Source organism: Notamacropus eugenii, chromosome 1 (assembly GCF_028372415.1).
Source record: "Notamacropus eugenii isolate mMacEug1 chromosome 1, mMacEug1.pri_v2, whole genome shotgun sequence".
Classification (NCBI taxonomy): Eukaryota; Metazoa; Chordata; class Mammalia; order Diprotodontia; family Macropodidae; genus Notamacropus; species Notamacropus eugenii.
In genome coordinates this window covers 607,930,508-607,955,150 of record NC_092872.1, presented here as the reverse complement: position 1 = coordinate 607,955,150, position 24,643 = coordinate 607,930,508, and the positions used below count along the sequence as shown (strand labels likewise).

The window sequence follows — 24,643 nt, the reverse complement described above, 5'->3', positions numbered from 1 at the left end:
TAAAGTAAAATATTTAAGACGCCAAAACAATTATAGTCATTAGTCTAACATTTACTTAGTTTCTAGTAAAATGAGAACTGGTCATCTTTCACAGCCATTGAATGGGTGTATCTCACACAAAGTGAGAATGTGATAAGACCTTAGCCTGAAAGGGCCAGGGTCTCCCCTTGCATCCTGGCCATCTCTAATTGTCCTGATGCATATCAAGCCACTGGACCCAGATGGCTCAGGAGAAGAAAGTGAGGTCAGTGACCTTGCACAGCCCTCCCTCACTCAAGTCAAAGTCAACGGCGAGTCATGTCATCATCTTAACATCATGGCCCTCTTCAAAAAGACAAACACAACAACAAAACTGACACAACTTGACAGATATAGGTCAGCTGTATAAATTTTTAAACGAAAAATTACAAGTTAATGCCTATATACTCAACATATTCAAGCTTTTCCAAATATCAACTTCATGCTGACTTTCCTTCAGTAAAAGTTGATAAACCACAGGTAGACAGTAGTCTGGCTGCATGTGAAAGCAGATACATTGATTAATTGAATCATTTATGCTCATAAGGACTACTTTGTGTCAAAAAAAAAAAACCCCACAAACATCATCTTATGACCAGCTTTCATAGAACGTATTGTATTTGGCTATAGGATTTAACTTTTAAAGTAACTTATGTTTTGTAGGCAGAGATCTAATTTTAGATATTTGCCTTCCTCAACCCCTCCCCCCATTGGTGCCTGGAGTCAGGTTGCAGACCCAACTCCGAATCCGTTCTGGAGTGTTTGCACTGTCTGGGCAAGGAGGGGAGAGGCAACTGAGTTTTGTTTTGTTATACCATTATCCTTGCCCCTTTACCTACAAAAATCCCATTACCCCTGAGGCCAAAAGACAAAAAATAACAACTTAAGTTCCAAATTCTCAGAAAGTCCAGAAATAAGTAGGAGAAGAGGTTGGTGGGGCTGGCCTGCCTCCTCTTCGCTCAAAGCTTCTTGCTTCCCTGCAGAGAGGCTATGGAGGAGGGGCTGGGCTCTATTTCATCTCCAGGTCAAATAGTCTTGGAATGTGGTTTCTCTTCTCCCTTGCCTGGCCCTCCCTGTTAGGATCCTTCCCCACCCCATCCCCCACCCCAATACTGTCCTTTTTTCCTTCTGGCTCTTGGATCACTTTTCCCCCCATTTTTACTTTTTGAAGTATTGAATTCTTTCTAATCCTCCTTTAATGCTTAGTATTTAACCTCCACTGCCTCAGGTCGTGCTCTGAACACTATATTTTTTTAAAATGCTGACTGATTGAAATTTTGGTAATTTTTATTTAGTTCATCTTGAAATGGGGAGGGCTTTTTAAAAAGTAGAGGAGAGGTGGTGTTTTTTCTGCAGCTAGAGTCTATAAATTTCTGGGGAGGAGAAGAAAGGGAGGAGAGAATAAGCAAAACTCTTAGGGTTCTGTAAGAACAAAGAGGCTATATGATCTTTGGATCTGCCCCCTACTTGTCAATGGATCCATTCAAAACCTGCGGCCTATTGTCTTTACTGTAAATACTCCCACACGCAGGCCAGCCTCAGCCATTGTTTGTTCAGTACCCACAGGCTAGCAGGGACTGTGCTACAGGGCTTTGGAAGGAAGATGGGGGTTGGGAAGGAAGGCTAGAAATTAAAAGATACCATGCCTTCTAGGTGAGATAGGGTCTATGCTATAGAGCTAATGATACAAAAAATATATACCTGTATGGTAACAGTGGGTCAGTCGATTAAGTCAAGGCAGTAAGGATGTGTTCTCTCTCTTCCCTCTCTCTCTGTCTCTGTCTCTCTCTTTCTCTGTCTCTGTCTCTCTGTGTCTCTCTCTCTCTCTCTGTCTGTCTCTCCCTACTTTTATTGGCAAAGAACTTTACCTGGTCCGTGGGTAGATTTCAAGGAGTCTATGAACTTGGATGATAAAAAATTACATCTTTATTTTCACTAACATCTAATTGAAATTTTAGCATTTCCTTCAATTTTGAATATAGCTAATAAAATACGTTTCTGAGAATGGGCCCATGAGTTTCACTAGACTGCCAGAAGTGTCCATGATCCCCCAAAAGGTTAAGAACACCCAGTCTAGAAAGATTTAATGTTGGAGGTAGCCATGAGACTTCATTCTGAAGAAGAGAAAGACATTTGGGAAATAGGCTATTCCAGGTCATTGAGAGCTTAGGTAAAGGACTGAGCCCTGAAAAGGTGGCTAGAGACTGACTGGGTCCTTGCTTTTTTCAGGTGAGCTGGCACTGGAAGAACTTGGCTGAATTGGATCAGCTCTGGATGCGCAAGTGTTTGCGTTTTAACTGGTGCATCAGTTTCTCTCCGACCCCATTTGAGCAGGGAGTGTGGAAGAAACACTATATCGAGATGGTGAAAGAACTTCATATTACTAAGCCCAAGGTAGATAGAAAGAAAAAACAGCAAGCATCACGTCATAATTGCATGTCATTAAAGAGGTCTGGAACTAAAAATGTGATCAAATCAACCTGGAAATTGTTGATTTTTCAATAGTGTGGTGATAAAACCCAGAGGTTTATAGCTTCTGACCCGTTAGAGTTATTCATTGCTATTCAACCACCTGTCAGTTCTCAGTGATCAAGACCCCCATAGCACAGCACTATGCACTTGTCCTGGCAACCAGATTCTATGATACCTAGGACTAGAGCAGCTGGGCATCATATTATGTCATTGGAACTGTGGATAATTTGCAAGGGGGCTCCATCAAGGCAGATTACAACTATAACTAAACCAGGGGTAGGGAACTTGCAGCCTCAAGCTCACATATGGCATTCTATATGTCCTTTTGACTAAGTCCAAGTTTTACAGAACAAATTTTTTTTTTATCAGGGGGATTTGTTCTGTGAAATTCGGATTCAGTCAAACGGCTACACTTAAAGACCTCGAAGGTCACATGTGGCCTCAAGGCCCCAGGTTTCCCAACTGTGGCTAACCCATGACTACGTATAGATGAGTTAAGTGAATTGTGCAGAGTTCTACGTTGAACTCTTGTCTTTCTTGCTTTTAACAAAGTACTCTTATCTTAACTAGTACCCAATGCTGCCTCTACTAATAAAAGAGAAATAATCTGAAGTCAACTGTACTTATGGTGGCACAGTGAATAGAGTGCTGGGCTTGGAACAAAAAGATTCATCTTCATGAGTTTAAATCTGACCTCAGACACTTAACTAGCTGTGTGACCCTGGGCAAGTCACTTTACCCTATTTGTCTCAATTTTTCTTCTGTAAAATAAACTGGAGAAGGAAATGTCAAGCTACTACAGTATCTTTAAGAAAACCCCAAATGGGGTCACAGAGAGTCAGATATGACTGAAATAACAACAAAATTCAGAGCTCTCGATAATTCTACCTACATAGGCTTGATCTTTTAACATTGTACCATTTGTGAAGAAAAGGTTTGCTGAACACATTTGTAATAGAAAGAAGATTTTATTTAGCATATTCATCAATTCAGTTAACATTAACTGTGCTACATTCTATCAGTATTTTTATGTAAACACATGCTTCCAATCACAAATGTTTAATCATTTCATTAAAACCAGCAGGAAGAATTATATTGTGAATAGCTGGAATTACTCTGTGTTCTTGAAAGACCTACAGCATCATTTCTCTAAGAATTCTTCTACAATCCTTCTTATAATTCTTACAATCCTTCCTGGAGAAGGAAATGGCAAAGCAGTCTAGTATCTCTGCCAAGAAAAGTCCAAAGGGGTCACAGAGAGTCAGACATGACTGAAAAACAACTGAATTGAATTCTCTAGGACATAAATTGCCAGGCAGTTGCACAGCTGAAATAGTACGGGGAGATTCCCCATAGATAAAATCCAGTTCTGAACCTCCCTCACCAATTGCCATATTATAATTAGTGCATTTATGTCTATATTCCTGTAGAATCTCAACAGGGCATAATGTTTTCTGCTTTTGGGAAAGGGGAATAAGCACTTATATAGTGCCTACTATATGGCAGGCACTATGCTAAGTGATTTACAAATAGTATCTCATTTGAGCCTCACAATAACCCTAGGAGGTAGGTGCTATTATTATCCCCATTTTATAGTTAAGGAAACTGAGCCACACAGAGGTTAAATGACTTGCAGCTAATGAGTGTCTGAGTTTGGATTTGAACTCAGGTCTTACTGACTCCAGGCCCAGCACTCTATCCTCTGTACCCAGTAGGTATTTCTATTCTTCTTTTTTAGGAGATAAATAGTCCAGGAATAGCTGTGGCCTAACCCATCTGTAGCCTCCCATTATTTTGTAGTCCCTTGGAAAACCAGTAGGAAAACTCTAAGCGAGATATTATCTATTTTGTGGTTGTTGAGTCATTTCAGTTGTGACCCCATTTAGATACACACACACCAAAAGCTTTTCACAAAGTAGATATGTTCCTATTGCTATATGCAAATCAAAGTTTTAAAAATCAGATAGCATTTTCAAAGCCTAAGGGGAGCTTGCTGGTTGGAGAAACCTTGGAGCCAATTAGGAGAAAGTGTCCCTCCTCCTTCCCACCTCCAACTCTAGTTTTTGTATGTTCTGATTGTATCAGACTCTTCTCAAAGCAGGACACACCTATATTTATTACAATAACAAACGCTTAATAGATCCTTAGAGCATTAAAAATGAACCAGGATTATATTGTGGGGAAAGTATTTTGTAAAATGTTTAAATGCTATATAAATGTGATTTGCTATTGCTCTTCTTAACTCACATTGCCTCTAAATAAGTAGCCTTGCCAAGATTCAAAGCCAGATCTATTGACTGCAAATCTAATGCCTTTAACTGGAGACCACACTGCCTGATAATATGCAAATGAGAATTACTCTCCCAGATTCCTCAAAGCTGAGGTCAGTAGCAGGTTGGGACAGGATTGGGAACAGTTTAGTTCAGACTAATAGAGACTCCCATTCCAGTGCACTGTAAGAGTCTTGAGCATTTTATTCTACCACAAAGTCTTTCATTTTTATCACGAAGAAGAGAGAAAGTCTTTCTATTATACATCGAAGAATATCAGAAATACTCCACAGAATGTCACGGAAACATAATTCTCCATCAAATTATGGGGAATGTTTCTGGGAGTGGGCTAAAAGAACAAAAATGGATTCTATTACTGCTGACAATTGGTAACAATTGCTGCCTAGTGAGATTAGTGAAATGCTTTGATGTATCTGGTCTTGGGTGGGTGTTCATTCCAATCATATTATTATTAATATTTCTATAGTACTCTTAAAATTGCAATCACTTTACATGTATCTCATTGGAACCTCACAGCAGCCCTATAAGATAGGTACTAAGGGGTATTATTAACCCTCTGTGTGGGGGAGGAAAGCATGAACCCCCCTTACTCAAATTGACTGCTCAGAGGCGTCTCAAGGTAAAAACAGAAAATCTCCTTTATTCGGTTCTCCCGAGAAACCAGGCGGTCCCTTCACCCATAAAGCTGGAGTAGGGAGGCGCCTTACAGAAGCAGAATGGTAATTTATATAGACCCTGACGTGAAAAATCCCCCTCCCACCACTGACCATTATTCTCATTGGCTAAGAAGCAAGGTCTTACATTCTAGGTGGGAAATCTAACCAATCCCGTTTGAAACCTGGTTCAAATTTTCCGCTTCCCCAGACATTACAAAGCCCGTGAAAATACACGTCATCATATGCAAATTAGGCATTGAAAATATATGCAAATTGGGCATTGAGAACTTATGCAAATCAGGTGGACCAGTGTGAGGACTGCAGACTGCGTGCGCATATGCAAATTAGGTACTGAGGAGTTAGGGAGTCATATCCAGTCATTGATCCTAAAGCAATACGTAGCCTTATATGGAAATCACCCAACTCTGGAGGAATGGAAACCTGGGCCTAAGGTCTCTTCCACTCCAGGGAGAAGACTCCATATTCCTGAGAAGTCTTCACTAAATCTGTTCCCATTCACCTCTTTGTACAGATGAGGAAATTAAGGCGGCTTGATTGTACAATACATAGAGTAGTGGTTCTGGAATCAGGAAGACCTGAGTTCAGATTAGTCTCAGATATGTACTAGCTGTGTGACCTTGGGTAAGTCACTCCACCCTGTTTGCCTCAGTTTCCTCATCAGTAAAATGAGCTGGAGAAAGAAATGGCAAACCACTCCAGTATCTTTGCCAAGATGGGGTCATGAAGAGTCAAACACAATGGAAACAACTGCACAACAACAACAACAAAATGAGAATCCCAATTAATACCTACTTACCTCGGAGTGTTGCTGTGAGGATCAAATGAGATAGTATTTGTAAAGCACTTAGTGCAGTGTCTGGAACACAGTAGGCACTCTAAAAACATTTATTCACTTCTCTTTCCTCCCCCAAGTCCCCATCCCTCAAGACTCAGACAGGTTAAGTGGCTTGCTTCACGCAACTATGGAGGGACATTTAAACAACTATACTTATATCAGAGCGGCAAATGGTCCTTCTCTATCTAAAAGATCAAAAAATAGGGGGGAAAAGCTATTGAAGTTTGGGTATTTTATCTTCAAAGTGCTTAATTCAACCCCTGAGTATTCTATATGTGTTATGAAAATTAAGTTTAATTTAAATTAATTAATATAAAGTAATTCTATATGTGTTATGTAGGAGTTTATCTTAGTTTTAGGAATGGGTGAGTTTTCTTGAATAAGCTATAGCAGTGACAGAATGTGTATTGATATAATATTAGTATTTTGGACAATGGATCAGTAATCAAGGATCGCATCATTTCTTCTCCTAGACTCCACCAAAAAATGATTTTATGGCTGCTGACGTTCGGACAGCATCAGGTGACCCTACAGAGCTGAAGCAATCCCCTTCATCTGCCCTTCATTCCTCCTGCTCATTTAGGAAGAAGAGTAATCGAGGGGAAAAGGACCTCCCACCATGGCGATCTTCTGATAAACATCCCACTGACATCATTCGGTTCAATTACCTAGACAACTGTGACCCCATTGAACAAGCCTGGCAGGTGTAAGAAGCTAGTATCTCTCTTATCTCATATGTTCTTGGAAACAATAGGTTGAAACTAATAGATAGTGTATGGTGATGTGTGAGGCACTGGGGGAGATGAAAAATTACATACTTCCTACACTCAGAGAGGTAGCAGTCTGATGGTGGAAGGTGGGAGTGGGGAATAAAGGCATGTACCTATGTGCAACAAAGTGTGATTGCAGGTGCAGCAAAGTGACTCAGTGGATAGAGTGCTAGGCCTGGAGACAGAAAGACCTGAGTTCAAATTAGCCTTGGAAACTTACTAGCTGTATGATCCTGGGAAAGTCACTTAACCCTGTTTTGCTTCTTTTTCCTCATCTGTAAAATGGGCTAGAAAAGGAAATGGCAAACTACTCCAGTATCTTTGCCAGTATCCTAAATGGGGTCACGAAGAATTGGACACAATTGAAAGAACATGATTGTAGAATGTGAAAAGACCAAAGAAAAGATCCAGGCAAGCTATTAGAAAATCTGAGGAAGGGGAGAGACACAAGTGTGTGCTGGAGCCAGCTGCTACAGCTCCCAAGAACCCAATTGTTAAATTTTCCCTGTGAGCATTTACACTTTGGTAATCATCAAAATGCTACAGAGAGGCTTACTTATTGTTTTGTTGATTGTCTAGAATTAAGAAAAGTGATGGAGAAAATGCTGACAATGCACATTAAACCGAAAAGTGTGTTGTGAGTACATTTCCCTACCCACCCACTCCCAGAGCCAGTTGTTTAATAGTTGTTGAAGCCAGATTGTAGAAGATCTTAAATCCAGTCTTTGTGGTGAACTCCAGAGAATTTTACTTTTCTTCTATTTAGGCTTCTCAAGTGATAACATATTTGTGAAGTACTTAGTGTAGTGCCTGGCACGTGACTAATTCTTGAGGCCAACGTATTTTCTGGCCATTCCTTCAGTTTGCTTCTATTTTATTGATTTAATCCCTTTAGTTTTAGTTTAATTTAATTAATTTATTTTTACATTTATATCATACATATTTTATATAATTTATATAAATACATAAATGCTTTGTACTTCTATTTTATACTTATTTATGTAATCTTTTTTGTTCTTAAATTACTGTCATTTCTGAATAAACCACTCTTCCTTCCTACCTCTGAGTTCAGCCTATTGGCTTTAGCTCTGCTGCAGCTCAGAACTGGGTTCTGAATCAAAATGACACAATGATAACAGAACTCCAGAGTTCAAGTGATGATCCACCAGTCTCAGCCTCTTCTCCCTTCCCCCTTCAAAGCAGAGGTTCCAGATGTGTGCCATCTGTGCCATACTCAGCCATTTGATGACTCTTGTTGATCTGACCTCCACATCTCTTGTGTCCCTTCTCTTTTCTTACACAGCCTCTACACTAGTTTAGGTCCTCATCACCTCTTGCTTGGGTTATTGTTTTGTTATCATTGTGTCATTTGGGTTGTGTCTGACTCTTCGTGATGCCATTTGGGGTTTTCTTGGCAAAGATACTGGAATGGTTTGCCATTTCCTACTCCACCTCATTTTACAAATGAGGAAACTGAGGCAAATAGGGTTAAATGACTTGCATAGGGTCACACAGCCAGTAAGTGTTAGAGACTAGATTTGAACTCATGAAAATGAAGCTTTCTGACTTCAGACCCAGCTCTCTATGCACTTTGGTGTCACCTAGTTGCCTTTGGATTATTGCAGTAGTCTGCTCATTGGTTATCCAGCTTCCAGTCTCCCTTCTCCAGTTCATCTTCCAGGCAGCTGCCAATGTAATTTTCCACAGAGCTGATTCATGTCATTCCTGCACTTTAAAATAGTCAGTGGCTCCCTATTGCCTTTATGATGAAATACCATCTCTTCTTTGAGTCATTTGAAGCCTTCAACAGTCTGGCCTCTTTCTGTATATATCCTTTTTTCATATTCTTTCCTTTTATGGACTCTCACTTTCAGCCAAACTGCCCTCCTGGCTGTTCCCCAAACTCTGCGTGTGTCATCTCTAGTCACCAGGGCTTTGCACAGGCTTTTTCCTAGGCCTGATGCACTCCTACCTCACCTTGATCTCTTAGGATTTCTAGCCTCCTTCAAACTTCAACTCTAGGTACTACCTCCTCCAGGAAGCCTTTCTTGATCTCCCAGGAGTTAGTGCTGTCTCCCAGGCATAACATTTCATACCAGAAGAATTGGAGCTCCTTGTTTTATCCTCATTCCCTAGCATAGACCTTGCACATTGTAAGTGCTTAATGTGTGTTAAATTTAATTGTATTAAATTTATTGAATCCATTGATAAATGTCCCTATATCATTTATGAAAAAATGGCACTTGCTGTTTCATTTTTAATTTTTTGCTAGTGCTTATTTTCTCAATTTATAGAAAGAAGAAAGGAAATGAACAGGCCTCAGATTTCAGCCGACAATCACATAACAAGAAAAATAAATTTCAAGACAGATCCAAGCTGAGAAAAGCGCAATCACTGGCAAGTATTTCTGAATGTCATGTTTTGTCTCACAAGTACTGCAGAATGCTCAACTTCTATCATCTCTTTGGGAAATAGAACTGTTCAGTTTTTCTAATGCCAAACTATTTTCTTAGCTATGATAGGCATATAGCACTTTGTGAAACTTAAAGTTCTTTATAAATGCTAGCTATTATCATTATTCAAACTTTTTGCTATTCCCTACTATTAGAGTTTATAATTATAATTATTAATGTTGATATATTTGATATGTATCTGTATAGCATCCATACTTATGCCTGACCTTCACCACAGCCCTGTGAGATGAGCAGGACAGGGATTAGTGTCCTTAATAATTTCAACAACCTCCTAACTGCCCTTCCTTTTTCCAGTTTGCCTTTTCTCAAATCCAAACTCCTTACAGCTGGCAAAATAAGAACCAGTATAGTAAATGAAATAAAGTGCTGGGCTTAGAGTCAGGATAGCTTGGTTTCTAATCCTGTCTCTTAACACTCAACCAATGAGAGAATGGCTTGGTGTTTTCACTTTTTGTACATAAGGAAATGGAGACTAAGATTAAGTGACCTTATCAGAATGAATTAGGTAAACTGTTCCTCACTCTAATAATTTGTTTACGCTGTCACCCTTTATGTCTAAATCGTATGCCCATTTTGCCCATGGTAATAATGATAAAACAAAACAAAACAAAAAATCCTTCAGTCTGTATTGTGCTTTATAATCACAAAACACTCTACACACATTGTTGTTGTTTAGTTGCTTTTAGTTCAACAATCTGGGACCCCTGGGGGAGGAAGTTTCTTGGCAAAGGTATGGGAGTGGTTTGCCAATACTTTCTCCAGCTCATTTTATGGATGAGGAAACTGAGACATGCAGGCTTAAGTGACTTGCCCAGGGTCACATAGTAGTAAGTATTTGAGGCTTATCTTGACTCCAGGCCCAGTGCTCTTCACTGTGCCTTTGATCTCCACAATCTGGTCAGGTAAGACAGGTATGATTATACTCATTTCACTAGAAGACACTGAAACTCAGAAAACTTAAAAGTACTTTGCTCAAAGCTATAGAGCTCATAAGTAGTAGAATTAGATTCCACCGCAGGCTTTAAATTCAGTGCTGTCTCCATTACAGCATGGTGCCCCTAAATAAGAGAAGATCATGGCAGGCATTGATTACCTTGAGGATGCCTGTCACCTACTTGGACAGATCTATAATTTCACCATTGTGAACATTTGTACCTCAGACTATCTGATTTTTGTCCATATTTTCCCATAAGTCCTCCATAAAGGACCTTTCCCAAGTGTTGGAGAACTCTGAGGGTAATATCTTATTATTCATTTGTGTTCTGTTGCTTCCCATTCTCACTACATGATCTGCTCCTGATTGATTAATATCCTACATATATATATATACATATATATATATACATATGTGTGTACACACATATATATATGCAAAAATGTAGAAACTAAGAAAAAAACAGATAATTACATTTCTAGCAAATTCAATAATTACTGACATGGAAAGTAAATAAAGAGGTTCCTCGATTGCAATGGGAAAATTGTGGTTTCCTTTCAGTTTGTGTGTGTATGTTCATCCTTCATTGACAAAGAAGACCATGCCATCAGAGAAGTAACGACATGACTTGTGCTTGACTTTGTTTTGAGTGAGGGAGGGCTGCGCGGGTCACCAGCCTCACTTCTCCTCCAAAGTCATCTGAATCCAGTGACCAGATATTCATCAGCATGACTGGAGATGACCCAGAAGGAGGCAACTGGGGTTAAGTGACTTGCTCAAGGTCATACAGCTAGTGAGTGTCAAGTGTCTGAGGTGAGATTTGAACTCAGGTCCTCCTGACTCCTGCACTGGTGTTTTATCCACTGCACCACCTAGCTGCCCCTTCAGCTTGTCTAAGAGGTTCTCTGAATGTTTCATGTTCATAGGATCATAGAATTATGCTGGAAAGGATTTTGGAGATTATCTAGGCCAGTGATATCAAACTCAAATGGAAATTACATCCTTGCCAGCTACATATTGACTTATAAAACTGCTGTGTGTGTATAATATATAGCTATATATATATATATTTTTTAAGATAGATAGATAGATAGATATTCCATTAAACATTTCCTATTACATTTTAAACAGGTTTGGGTCCACTTGGGAGTTTTGCAGGCCACATACCGCCCTGATAAGTTTGACACTTCTGATTCTAATTCAAACCTCCTCATTTTATAGATAAGGAAACCGAGGCCCTAAGATAAGGCAACAGGGGAAAGGAGAAAGCATTTATTAAGTGTCTGCTGTGTTTATTAAGTGCCAAGCCCTTTAGAAATATTATTTCATTTGATTCCCCCATCTTTATACATCTGTAAAACAGGAATAATAATGAAGCAGTGTAGCATAGTACACTGGACTTGGAGACAGGAAAATTTGGGTTCAAATCCTGCCTCATACACTTATTAGTTGTGTGACCCTGGGCAAGTTATTTTAACTCTGGCCTTTAGTTTCCTGCATCTGTAAAATGAAAAGGTTGAACTAGATGAACTCCAAGGGTCCTTATGAAAATTGTTATAATCCTTCAAAATAACTATAGAACTTTAAAAATTATTCTACTTAACAATTTATTTTCCAAGCAAACTTTATATTCCCATAGAATCTAGAGCATTTATAGTAACAAAGCAATGAGTTTGGCCCTGTTGGAATTCATTTAAAGCCTTGAGATCAGTTTACCAGCCATCACCTTGAGGGGATCAACCTTACCAGTATTCAAAACTGCCAATTTTGCTTCGTCTTTGTTCTTTGACAGAATCTGCTGCCTGAGAGAGTGAAACTTGTTTGTCCTATTATACGTAAATATGGTGCAGCCCAACAAAACACAACTTCCTTCTACATAGAGCCTTTCCCAGACCCTCTTAAACTGCTCTGCTTTCTTTCGTTTAATTATTTCCTACTTATTCTGTATGTAGCTTGCTTTGTATATATTATTTGCATCTTGTCTCCCCCATGGCTCTTTGAGGGAGGTACTGCCTTTTGCATCTTTTTGCATCCGCAGCGCTTAGAACCATGCCTGGCACATAGTAAGTACTTAATAAATGTTTGTTGGATGAATGAACCTAGGGTGAGGTCTTTAGAAATTTCGTATGGTTTACATAGAACTGTTCCAACAATGTCATTTTGAGTCAAGTTGAAAGACACAACATCGGAGTACCGTTGACTGAAGCTAGCCACCTCTGACACATGTTGGCTTTGTAACCCTGGGCAAGTCCCTTCAACCTCTTGAGGCCTTGGGCCACTCTCTAAAACTATCGATCACAGAGCAGTTGCTAATCTGCATTACTCACCAAGAATTCCCTACAACAATCAATTCATATATATATGTATATATATATGTATGTATATATATATATACACACACACATACATACGAGCAAAAAAATGTAGAAACAACTAAATCAAGAACATTTCTTTCACTGAGAAAAAACCAGATAAATGCATTTCTAGCAAATTCAATAATTACTGATAGGAAGATAAATAAAGAGGTTCCCAATGCAATCTAGGAACCTTGTGGGTTCCTTTCAGCTTGTATAAGAAGTTCTCTGAATATTTCATATTCATAGGATCATAGAATTATGCTGGAAAGGATTTTGGAGGCTATCTAGGCCAGTGATGTCAAACTCAAATAGAAACTGCATCCTTGATTCAGACAGAAAAAAATTATAATCAGACACCATCATAAATGAATTGTTTAATGACTCCACTCATCATTCCTTCTGACTTCCCCATCCAAAACACTCCTCTCTTGGCCTCCACTCCCACATATTTTGTTGTTTCCTATTACAATTACAGTTGCAATACAATTCAGGGACCTCGAGCTTGCTGGTAATTGTATCTTCTGTACTTAACCCAGTGCCTGGCACCAAGTAAGCACAATTCATTCAGGATAAAGTTGTTTGGTTACTGCCCGTTGTAATGTTTCATATACAGTTACAAAGATCACTTAACAAGCTAGGGGAGCACAGGCATGTCTGTACATTGAAGTTTCCCTGGGTTCTCTTCAGCACCATCACTTATCTCTCTTTGTTTTTCTAAGTCCTTTTTTCAAACAAAGTCCTGTTCTTTAAAGAACATTCACAGGATGAGGCAGTTGTGGGGTAATTTTTCATTTAAATTTTGTTTTTACACATCTTGACTTCTAAATATTCTATTCTCCCACCTATACCCAATGAACCATCCCTTGTAATTAAAATTTATTTCTCACTTTTCTTCTCCTTTTCCCCCCTTTCCTTTCTCTTTACCTTTTCTTTTATGTAATTTTTATTTAAAAAATGCTTGTACTGATACTGCTATATAACACAAATTGCCTAGTCTGTCTCCTTGCTTCATATGCATAGCCTTCAGCCTCTACACCCTTGTTATTCAATGACTAATAATAGTGTTATCTATTTTATTATAGATATACCTGCAGACACAAAAGAGTTGTTGTTGTAGTAGGTGAACTTTGTCCTGCACTCAGTGCCATGTGAATGTTACTGCTTACAGAATGCAGTTCAACATTTGTTATTGTTATCATTCAATTTTCCATACTAGAAGAGGAAAACACTAAGAATCCTAGAGCCACAATGATCTCCCCCTAAGTCCTACTACTTAAATTCCTGCTTCTCCTTTCTCTCCAGGAGAGCTTGTTGTACTTGTTATATCATGTCCATTTTTGCTTGATCTTGCCCCACAAAATAAATTATCCTGACATTCCAAGCTCAAGCAGATAGTCCTGTTTCTCTTTAGACTAATATTTTGACAGTTACTGAGTGATTATCTTTTCACTAAATGTTGGATATCACTTGTGCCTTTGGATATATACATTTCTTTCATCATCGTAGTGGAAATGTTTCACATGCCTTTGAAAGAAATAATTGGAAGAAGAGTGGGGACAGATCTTCTTTGTATATCATACAACCCTTTTTTATATAGTTGGCATTCAGCAAATACTTGTAGAATCAATGAATCAAGACAGATCTGAGCCTGAACTGAAAAGTGTCTCAATAAAATCACAAGAAAATCACTTGGAATTGAGAAAGCAGTGAGGTTGAATGGTGGAGCTTCTCTCAGTTTCCTCATCTTTAAAATGGGAATGGAAAGATTTTTACTACCTTTCTCACAAACTTGTAAGGAAGGTACTTAATGAACTATGTAAATGCTATAAAAATATAAGTTATTAATGGAATTTTTGCCTGCCAGGCTTGGGAACCACTCTAGATTTTTGAGCTTTCATTTAGGGACAAGACCTATTTTTATTGAACTGTTCAAAAAGTGACTTTCTCAGTGGACTGACATGATGATTTCTGCTTTTTCTTTTTATTCTGCATCTCTCTGATGTTGTGTTTTTTATTAAAAGGTCCCAGGCCAAAGGTCTCACATCTTGAACCTTGTACAGCACATGGCCCACTTTTATGCCAGCAGTTAATGTTTATTGTTGTTTGTATTATATCATTAAGCATGTGTGATATCATTTTATTGTTTTATTGTGCTTTGGTCACTGATGCTGTTGGTTATTTTCTGAAAATAAATATTTTAGTACTTTCATGGTGGCCCCAAATAATTAGTACCAAGTACCAAGTACTAAGAATAAGCTGGATTGATCAGGTTTTTTTTTTTTTTTTTAACATTCTGGGTATTTTGAATTGCTAGCCCAAAACTATTGATAGCATCTTGTACCAGGTTTGCAGATCACTTATTCATCTACAATCCATTCTTTCTACCAGATCTCTACCTTCTTTTCACTGCTCAGTATTCCAACCACTGTGTCTATTACCTATTAAGTGACATACAATCATATATTTCTATTCACCTATTTTGAAAATTTTATATATATATTCATACATATATAGTTTGTGTATATATATATGTATACATGTAATTTTATCTTAGAGCAGTAATAATGATGATGGTGATAGTGTCAGTTATGTAATCCCTACTATGTGCCAAGTATTGCACTAAGCATTTTACAAATATCATCTCATTTGATCCCCACAATAACCCTGGAAAGTAAGTGCTATTATTATCCCCATTTTACAGTTGAGAAAACTGAGGCAGGCAGGTAACTTGCCTGGGGTCATAACGCTTAGTAAGTATTTAAGACAAGATTTGGACTCTGGTCTTCCTGTGCTACTATGGGAAATAAAACAAATTTATATGAGTTAATCAATATTGATAGCTCTTCAATTGCCTCAGTCCTTTAAAGGTCTTGCTCCAAAATGAAATGCCCACTATTCATTCATTCATTTATTATGCACCTACTGTGTGCAAAGCATTGTGCTAGGTTGTGAAAAAGAGTAAAAGATTAGTTAAGACAGTCCCTAAATTCCAAGAACTTACAGTTTGGTAGGGTATGACAAGTGCAGATCATTATAATATAGAAAATTACATGATAAATGAATGTATGAGAGGTGAACTTTGAGTTAAGCGTTAAAGGATGACTAGGAAAAGAGAGCAGTGTATCCTGCATAGGGAACAGTGTGAGCAAATGCACAGAGGTGGATAAACTTGTGCTGTGTTTGGGGGGAGATAGCAGCCCAGTTGACTGGACCAGACTATGTGAAATGCTGTAATAACGAGATGATGTTATGTTGCCAGTGAGGAGGGCCTAAAATTCCATAAAAAGAAGTTGCACTTGATTATCGAGCTAAGAAGAACATGACCATACCCATGCATAATAAAAATTGTCCTGTCAGCAGTATAAAGCATGGATTGGTAGTAGGGCTGGCTTAGAGGAGGGGGTACAGAGAGAAAGATGAGAGAGAAAGATCTTTTAGGAAGCTATTACAATAGCCCAAGCAGTTGAATAAGGGCCTTGGATAGAAAAGTGGGCATAGAAAGATGGAGAGAATGGAATTAAAATGGAAAAAATGGAGAGATGGAATTAAAAAGACCTTGTTAAAAGATTGGATATGAAAGGTATTAGAGACAAAAGAGTCAAGGGTAACTGTAAGCTTTTGAATATGAGAGGCATGGTGAATGGTTTTACCACAGGTAGAAGTGCTCCCTTCAGGAGTACCAGGTTTAAGGAGAAAGATTATAAATTCAGTTTAGGACACTTTGAATTTCAGGTGATGCTGGGACAGTCAGATGGCGATGTCCTGTAGATAAATGAAGATAGAGATATAGAGTTTAGAAGAGAGGCCAGGGCTAGAGATTAAAGTTGCCAAGAAGGAGTGAGGAGAGGGAGAAGAGATGAGAACCAAGGACAGATTCTTGGGGGACACACAATAAGGAGTTGGGAAGACAACAAAGAACCAACACAAAAAGGAGAGAAAGAAGGTAAAGTCATGGAGGAGAATACTCAGTAAAGAGAATCCAGTAGGAGAGGGTAGTTAGCATGGAAAGTTTTACAAGGAAGATGGAAAAGCCAATGGATTTTGTAATCAGTAAGTTGCTGGTGACCTCTATGTCAAATGAAGTATGTTATATGTTCTGAGTGTAAATGGTAATAGGAGTGATAGGATTGGGGTGATAGGAGGAAGGAAAGGAACAGTGGCTGTGGAGAATGAGATTAGGGAGTCAATAATAATGGTAGAGGAGGCTTATCGAGCACCAGTGTGGACCAAGCTAAGATTACATAAATTGATAATATCAGTTGGTAATGGGAAACATCAACTTGATTTCGTGACTTTTTTCCAGAAATACATAGCTGTCCTGGAATAGGATCAGAGAAAGAGGATGGTAGATCTTAACTAGACATGATCATTGATTTTGGCAAATGGCAGAGTATGTGTTTGGGACAGAGAGGGCAGGATTTTAAGGTAGTAGTTAATAAAACATTAATGTGGTCAACTGTGGGATCATGGCTGGTTATAAAAGCAAATGAAGCCTGAGTAGGAGAAAAGGATCAGGAAAATAGTATGAATCAAAGAGTCAGAGATTATAGTTAGGGCAAAGAGTAGGTCCTGCGATTGCAGGAATAGGAGAGAGGTTTAGCTCATATCTCTGCATCTGCTAATAGCTAGATCTGACCTGTAAAAAACAGGTTCCTTATTCTTAATTGAATCCCCAACTACAATAAAATTTCTCCCTTAGTTCTTATATAGATTGCACTTATATAGATACCACTTGCATTGGTAAAGGAAGTTTATAGAGTTCCATATTTTGGAAGAGTGACTCCTGAATACCTACATTATGGTGAACATTTCTTTAATAGTTGAGCATTGTCTTTGAAATTAAATGTTGAGAAAATGAGTAACAAAATGACCTAGAGTTAGTGACCAGGGATGGGGAACCTGTGGCCTGGAGGCCATCTATGGCCCTCTAGGTCCTCAAGTGCAGCCCTTTTACTAAATCCAAACTTCACATAACAAATCCCCTTAATAAAAGAATTTGCTCTGTAAAACTTGGACTTAGTCAAAAGACCATATCCAAGGCCACAAGTTTCCCTCTCTGGATATTCCACATAGTCCACAGTGACCTATTTATAAAACTTTTCTTTAAAAAATGGAGATGCAGCATGGTATACTGAATAAAGAACTTGTCTTGATGACCTGGGTTCCATTTTCCCCTCTGACATATTGGTTATGTGACCTTGAGCAAGTTAGTTGGTGTCTAAGTGCCCTAAGCAACTTTTTAAGACCCTGAATCATGGAGAGGATGATGACTTGCATTGGTAAAGGGAGTTGTCTCACCTGGGAGTTCACTATACCAATGGAATCACAGTTCCAGTACATATCCTCTATCCTTAAAAGGATAAAGACCATATTGTTTTAAAAGACTGATGGTTTTACTGGCAAGACACTCCCTCCACCAGAGCAGCTAACAGTACCTCTACCTCTCAGTAGATAGTCATCATGAGTTGCAGTGGCATCCTCCCAAAATTCTTTACGTGATGACCAACCTTCTGGTGATGAGCCTCTGTAAAACATTCTTGGGTAATAGACACACAGTTTACTACTGAACCCATGTTTAAAGTTTCTTTAGCTTGGTAGGTAGGATATGTCAGAGAGTGTAACTTGCTGGATTAGCCTTCACTAACAGAGATCAATTTGGGGCCATAATGAGGCATCTGAGTATGACTTTAGTGTGGGACATGAATATATTATTATGAATAATTAGAGGTTACAAACTTTATTACAACCCATCTTTGAGCATTAATTACTAGAACTTTCTATAAATTAGTTTTTTTAATGAAGAGTCCATTCATGAGAAGTAGGTAATCTTACTTTCACACCATGAACTCTTGCACCCACTGGGTTAAGAACATCATTTTTCCTCTGGCTGGCTGCATGGCTGTCGGCCTATGTTGCTCAGAAAATTAAAGAATGATAGCCACTCAATTCTGAGAGAAGGTGCTGCTGTGACTGAGATGGTTAGGTAGTCACTAGCCCATTCTTGTCTCAGAGTCAGCTTGGTTTTTTATCCATTCAACAAGTATTATTTTATCTTCATTCTTGCAGAAAAGAGAAAAAATGAATTTCTTCCAAGAACCACCAGGAACACAGAGGAATCTTTCCATCTGTCCCTCTTGCCTCAGTCTGATGTGAAAAACAAAACACTTAAAATGTGGGGAGTGTGTTTAGTCATATTTTTTCCAGCCAGTTACTCTCACTGGCTCTGGCTCTCCCTGGGGGACTCTCCCTTTCTCAGAACAAACCCAGCTTTGCTAGCATTTAGATAGTAACGTCCTCCTCCTCCTCCGTCTCTTCCTCCTCCTCCTCATGAACATCAGTAAACATTCATTAAGTCCTGCTCCTTTCCAACTTTGTAAAACCTGCCAGAGCTTACATTCCCTTGAGAGTCTTAAAGAACCCACAGTCATCTCTGGGAGTCTTGGTAAGATCCGCCACAAAGGTTGGCCTCATTATCTGCATGGAAACAATCACTTGGACAAAGATTGCACGTGGTCCAGACTTTGACATGCTCTTATCTTGGCCAGGCATTACAGACAGACGGTGAGCTGAGCCTGGAAGGGACTTGAAGGAGAAGAGGCTGGAGTACATTTGGGGAACTGTGCAATGCTCTCAACAATCCCAAGATGCTCTCTGCCACCAAAGGCCATCTTTAACATATTTTCCTGGTGATTCTCTATAGCTGCAAATCCTAGGGCATGATGATCTAAAAGGAACCAGTATTTCAGGTGACCCAAAGAGATGTGGGAGGATCTGAGAAGTGACATAAAAGACAAGGGAGACATGGATGACCAGAAAAGGAAGTGAATCCCACTTCTAACATATATAACCATGTGACCATGGACAATCCAAAACTCATTAAGCCTCATCTATCAAGTGGGAATAATAATACCTGAGATACATATTTCATAAGGTGGCTATGAATATAAAATGAAATAATGTATCTGAAACACTTGCAAACCTTAAGTGCTACATAAATTTCTGTGACTGTTATTGTTGTTTGCATCAATAATGAAGAATAACAGAAGTCTAACACAAGTATTATTGCACTTGTACCAGAGGAAGGGCTCTGGTACATTGAATAAATCTTCTGTGGAGAATTTTTATAAGGACATAGAGACAGGAATTGCATAAGATGAGATGGCATGGATGGGTCGCTATCTGTATCAATGGGAAGAGTTACTCATATCAGTGAGATCTTGTATCTGTGGACATATCAAGAAATAAACTTCATGTGAACTGGCGTGACTTGTTGCATGTTGCATGAGTCTTCATGAATGCGCTTGAGTCTTTGGGGAGGGTTGCTGTCAGGGGGTTTCTTCTTAGATCAGTCATTCTAAGGTAGGGGCCACTTTAGGGGTGAACTTTTAAATGTCCACCTCTCCTCACTCTTGCTCTGCTCTTCCTCTTTCCATTCTTTTCTTTTATTCCTCTTTATGATCAAATACCGACATAGCTTATCTAATGCCACTAATCAGCAAAGAAGGCAATATTGGATGAGATGAAGTGATGGAGGCAATTAGTTAGTTCCCTAGGAATGGTGGTTATAGGTGAATAATCTACTGAACCATTATAGCAGGAACTTGTGACTTTACAATGGGGTTTGGTTATAATATTTTAACAATGTTATTACAGAATCACTTTGGTCAGGACTACCTTATTTATGGGATGCCAGTATGAAGGAAAAATCCTTCTTCATTATGAGTTTTAAATCGAACATCAACTATGATACTTGACTTCTTGACATTATAGGGAAAATACATAATGTGTAGATTAATGAAGTTGGTACTTCCCCCTTCCTTGTAGATCTTTAAGAATTAAATAGACTATCATTTTAGTGTGAAGTGTGTTCATCCTTCATTGCTGAAGAAGACCATGCCATCAGAGAAATAATGACATGACTTGCACTTGACTTTGAGTAAGGGAGAGCTGTGCAGGTCACCAGCCTCACTTCTCCAGAGTCATCTGAATCCAGTAACCAGATATTCATCAGATATTCATTCATTCTGGAGATGACCCAGGATGAGGCAATTGAGGTTAAGTGACTTGCCCAAGGTCACATAGCTAGTGACTGTCAAGTGTCTGCAGTGAGATTTGAACTCGGGTCTTCCTGACTCCTGCACTGGTGCTCTATCCACTGCACCACCTAGTTGCCCCTTAGTGTGAAGTACAGTGTATTAGAAAGTGTACTAGAATAAGGATCAGAAGATGTGAATTCTTACCCCAGTTTCATTATTTGCTAGCTGTGTGACCTTGGTCAAGTCATTTAATTTGTTTTAGCTTGAGTTTCCAGAGCTAGAAAATAAGGCTAACGTTATTAGTCCTCCATTTGCCTCATAGAATCCAAGAGTAAGATGAGAATTCAGAGACCATCAGAGCTGCAGAATTAGTGTGGTACAATGGACAGGGCACTGACTTTGAACTTAGAGAATATAGATTCAAATCCTTCTTGTCACTTTGTGACCTATGTGGCCTTAGACAAGTCACTTAAATTCTCAGGGAGTGTTTGCTTCTCTGTAAAATGAAGGGGCTATCTTACATGACTTTTGAGGTTCCTTTTAGTTCTGAATCTGTGACCTTATAAACCCATGGCTGGAAAAAAAATCCTACAATATCATTAAAAACTAGTCATTCATCCTTTGTTGGATGAAGGATTTGTACACTCCCTCCTGGGGCAGATCATCCTACTTTTTGGATAAAATAACAGAATAACAACTAGCAATTGTGGTACTCTTGGCAAACTTCATGAAATATGCCTGGGGAAGACAATGGGAAACATGGCCTCCAATCAACCTTTTAAGATGAATTCCATGGAGGGTAGGAAGAGACATGAGGACATCAGAACCTATGGATAGAAACTGTTGCTGGGGAAGATTTTTCCCTAGTTGAGGGTGATGGGACAAGGGCAGACCTGGAAGGGGAAAGGAAATGTGCCTGGTAGTTCCCATTTTAACTATTCCTGCTAAGTAGACACTAAACCCAGTTGTTTCTCCTCTGCTAAAGAATTATGAGCCGTGTCAAGTCAAATAAACAAGCATTTATTAAGCGCCTCCTATGTGCCAAGCACTTGCAATAGGCTCGGGAGTTACAAAGACAAAAATAAAACAGTAGTTATCTTCTGTTGTGGGATAAGATATGTATGTGTGTGTATGTATGTGTGTGTATGTAAATATAGTGCACATACATATATACATACATATATTCAGAATAAATATGAAATAAATACAAAGTCTAGGGAGGGAGGATATTAGGGAGAGGGGGTTCAGGAAGGGCTTCACATAGAAGGTAGAATCTGAGGTGAATCTTGAAGGAATTAAGAGGTTTTGTGAAGTAAAGGGAAATGAAAAGTGCATTCCAGGCATCAAGGACAGCTGGTAAAAAAGACAGAAACATGAGATGTAGTATGTGAGGAATATTCAGAAGGTCCTGTAAATTTTGGTATCCTAGTGCAAAGCTCTGGTTGCCCCACCCTAGTGAATTCTAGGACCCTAATTGTTAAGGAGTTTTTCCTTACCGAAAGCAGAAATTAGCCTGCTACTTTTAATCACTGCCCTGTTTCTACCTTTAGGGCAACACCCAACAAGTCTGATCTCTCTTCTAGAAGACGGCCCTTCAAATACTTCAAGTTAGCAATCATGTTCTGTCTAAACATGAATTAATAAATGAATGAATATGAGTGAATAAAAAAGTACTTATTATGTGCTTACTGTGTGCTAAGCACTGGGGATACAAATGGATAAAGCAAGACAATTCCTGCTCTCAAGGAGCTGTTGAGTTGTTTTTCAGTGATGTCCAGCTCTTCATGACTCTATTTGGGATTTTCTTGGCAAAGATCTTGGAGAGGTTTGCCATTTCCTTCTCTCAAGGATCTCATACTCTAATTGTGAAAGTTTAGTTGTAGGGCAGATGGAAAAGCCCAGAAATCCTGAGGATGGAGTGGATGGCAAGGACCAAGGGTGTTTATGGTGTGTTAACAGGTCAGATAGCAGTGCCCAGGGGTCTGAAGGGCATAGCAATAGGGTAGATCAAGGGTGAGGGAGCTGTGGCCTTCTGTCTCTTTGACTGTAACCTTTTGAGTAAACTCAAGTTGTACAGAACAAATCCTTTTATTGAAGGGATTTGTTCTGTGAAGTTTGGATTCCATCAAAGGCCGCACTTGAGGATCTAGAGGGCCATATGTGGCTTCTAGGCCACAGGTTTCCCACCCCTGGTGATCTTATCAGAGGACCTTGGGATACAGTGAAAGGGCAGATCTTAAAGCCTGGTGGTCCTCCATCTTAGTGCAAGGATTGTAGTTGATGATTCTCTGTTCACCTGAGGGGTGTAAGCAACCATATCAGTTTGGTAGGGTAAGGAGGCTTTTGAGGGGGTTGGCCCATCTTCCACTACTGGGAAACAGGGAGAGGATCTAAGAGTCTGAGTGGAAAGGGGATTCTCGGTTCCCTCTCAAATGACTGTAGATGGAATAGGAAAAGTTAATATCCTATCATAAGAGGAAGGTAAGGGGCACATTGGCAGGAAAGTTGGGGGAAGGGGACTCACTGGTAACTATTTTCACCCAGTGTCCATAGGGTGAGTAAGGGAAAAGGGTACCTCAGCCAACAGCTGTTGTCACCCAGTGGTTGACTGGGGACTGAGTGACCTGGGCCTGGAGAGAAGGGGAGGGAAGGAAAGCGAAAGTATCCACCTCTTTTTCCCCACTCCACTATTGCCATCAGCTGTTCATACCCAGCTGGATCATGAGTTCTAAGCAGCCTGGGTATAGGGAGGGAGCTGGGAGAGAGGGAACTGATCCTTGCATGGTATGATCTTGAGATCATCCTGGGCCTGTTGAGAAGATTAAAGGTAAATGTAGATGGAGACACTCTGTGAACTGTAAACCATTATGCCAATATTATTATTGTCTCAAGGTAAAAGAGAAATAAATGTTGAATGGAAAAGATTCAGAAGAGTTTTTCCAGCTCCATATTTCTTATATTCATTCAAATAATCAAAACAAACATTTCTTTGGATATTTTCATTCTTTCAGAAATTAAAATATGAACTTCATTTCTGATTTCCCTCTCCTTCCCCCTAGCAGGTATCATTAGAGGCAGACTGCAGCTCTCCTCTGAAAGTACCAAGTCACCACAACTGGGCTTCTCATGAATCACTAAGATGTACAAAAGCCAAAGCTCAAATGGTCACACATCACTTTCAGGAGCATCACAGAACTCTGTTTTCTCCCATTCAAGCTTCTGAGCTGAAATTGAATTAAAGCATTAGAGTGCTTTTACTGACACCACAAGGAAATCTGACTACATTTAATGAACACCTGGCGTTTACCCACCTGCTGTGATGGAAACCTATGCTGCTGAAGTGTCGCGTTTCCCCAAAATAATCCTACAGAATGTTCTGAGCTCTGATTTGCAATCAGAAAACCCTGGTCCAGTTCACTGGCTTTGCTATTTATTGAACAAGTCACTTTTCTCTAGTTTTCATTTTTTTATCTCACCTGTTAAATAAGGGGGTTTGATAATATGCTCTCTAAGGTCCCTTTCATGTCTGAAGCTATGATTCTATGTGGTATATGCAATTTGTATGTTTATAAGACATTCACAAACATTGAGAGAAACGTGATCACACTTTTGTGTGCTAAGACATCTAGTTAAGGTTATCAACAGTCATCATCAGACTAAGCAAAATGGGATGATGCCTCAGCACAGTTTTGCCAGGGATTTATCCTACAATTGTGAGGAAAGATAGTAATAATGGACATTTATAGCATGCTTTTTAAAAATCTACAGCATCTTATTTG

The 24,643-nt window shown here is 39.2% G+C and overlaps 1 protein-coding gene across 3 annotated transcripts in view; it reads left to right on the top strand.

Moving 5' to 3' along the window:
• The window catches only part of FBXO16 (F-box protein 16), a 71,818-nt gene extending 47,631 nt beyond the window's left edge, over positions 1–24,187 (top strand). For 2 of the 3 annotated variants that reach the window (XM_072634806.1, XM_072634808.1), the window contains 4 exons: positions 2,248–2,412; positions 6,767–6,999; positions 9,358–9,460; positions 23,927–24,187. In XM_072634806.1, the coding sequence (XP_072490907.1) occupies positions 2,248–2,412; positions 6,767–6,999; positions 9,358–9,460; positions 23,927–24,103 (678 nt within the window). In that variant the 3' untranslated portion in view covers positions 24,104–24,187. Of the gene's footprint in view, positions 1–2,247; positions 2,413–6,766; positions 7,000–9,357; positions 9,461–18,894; positions 20,090–23,926 lie in introns of those variants that run through there. The other variant, XM_072634807.1, reaches the window with a different exon arrangement.
• Positions 24,188–24,643: the final 456 nt, after the last annotated feature.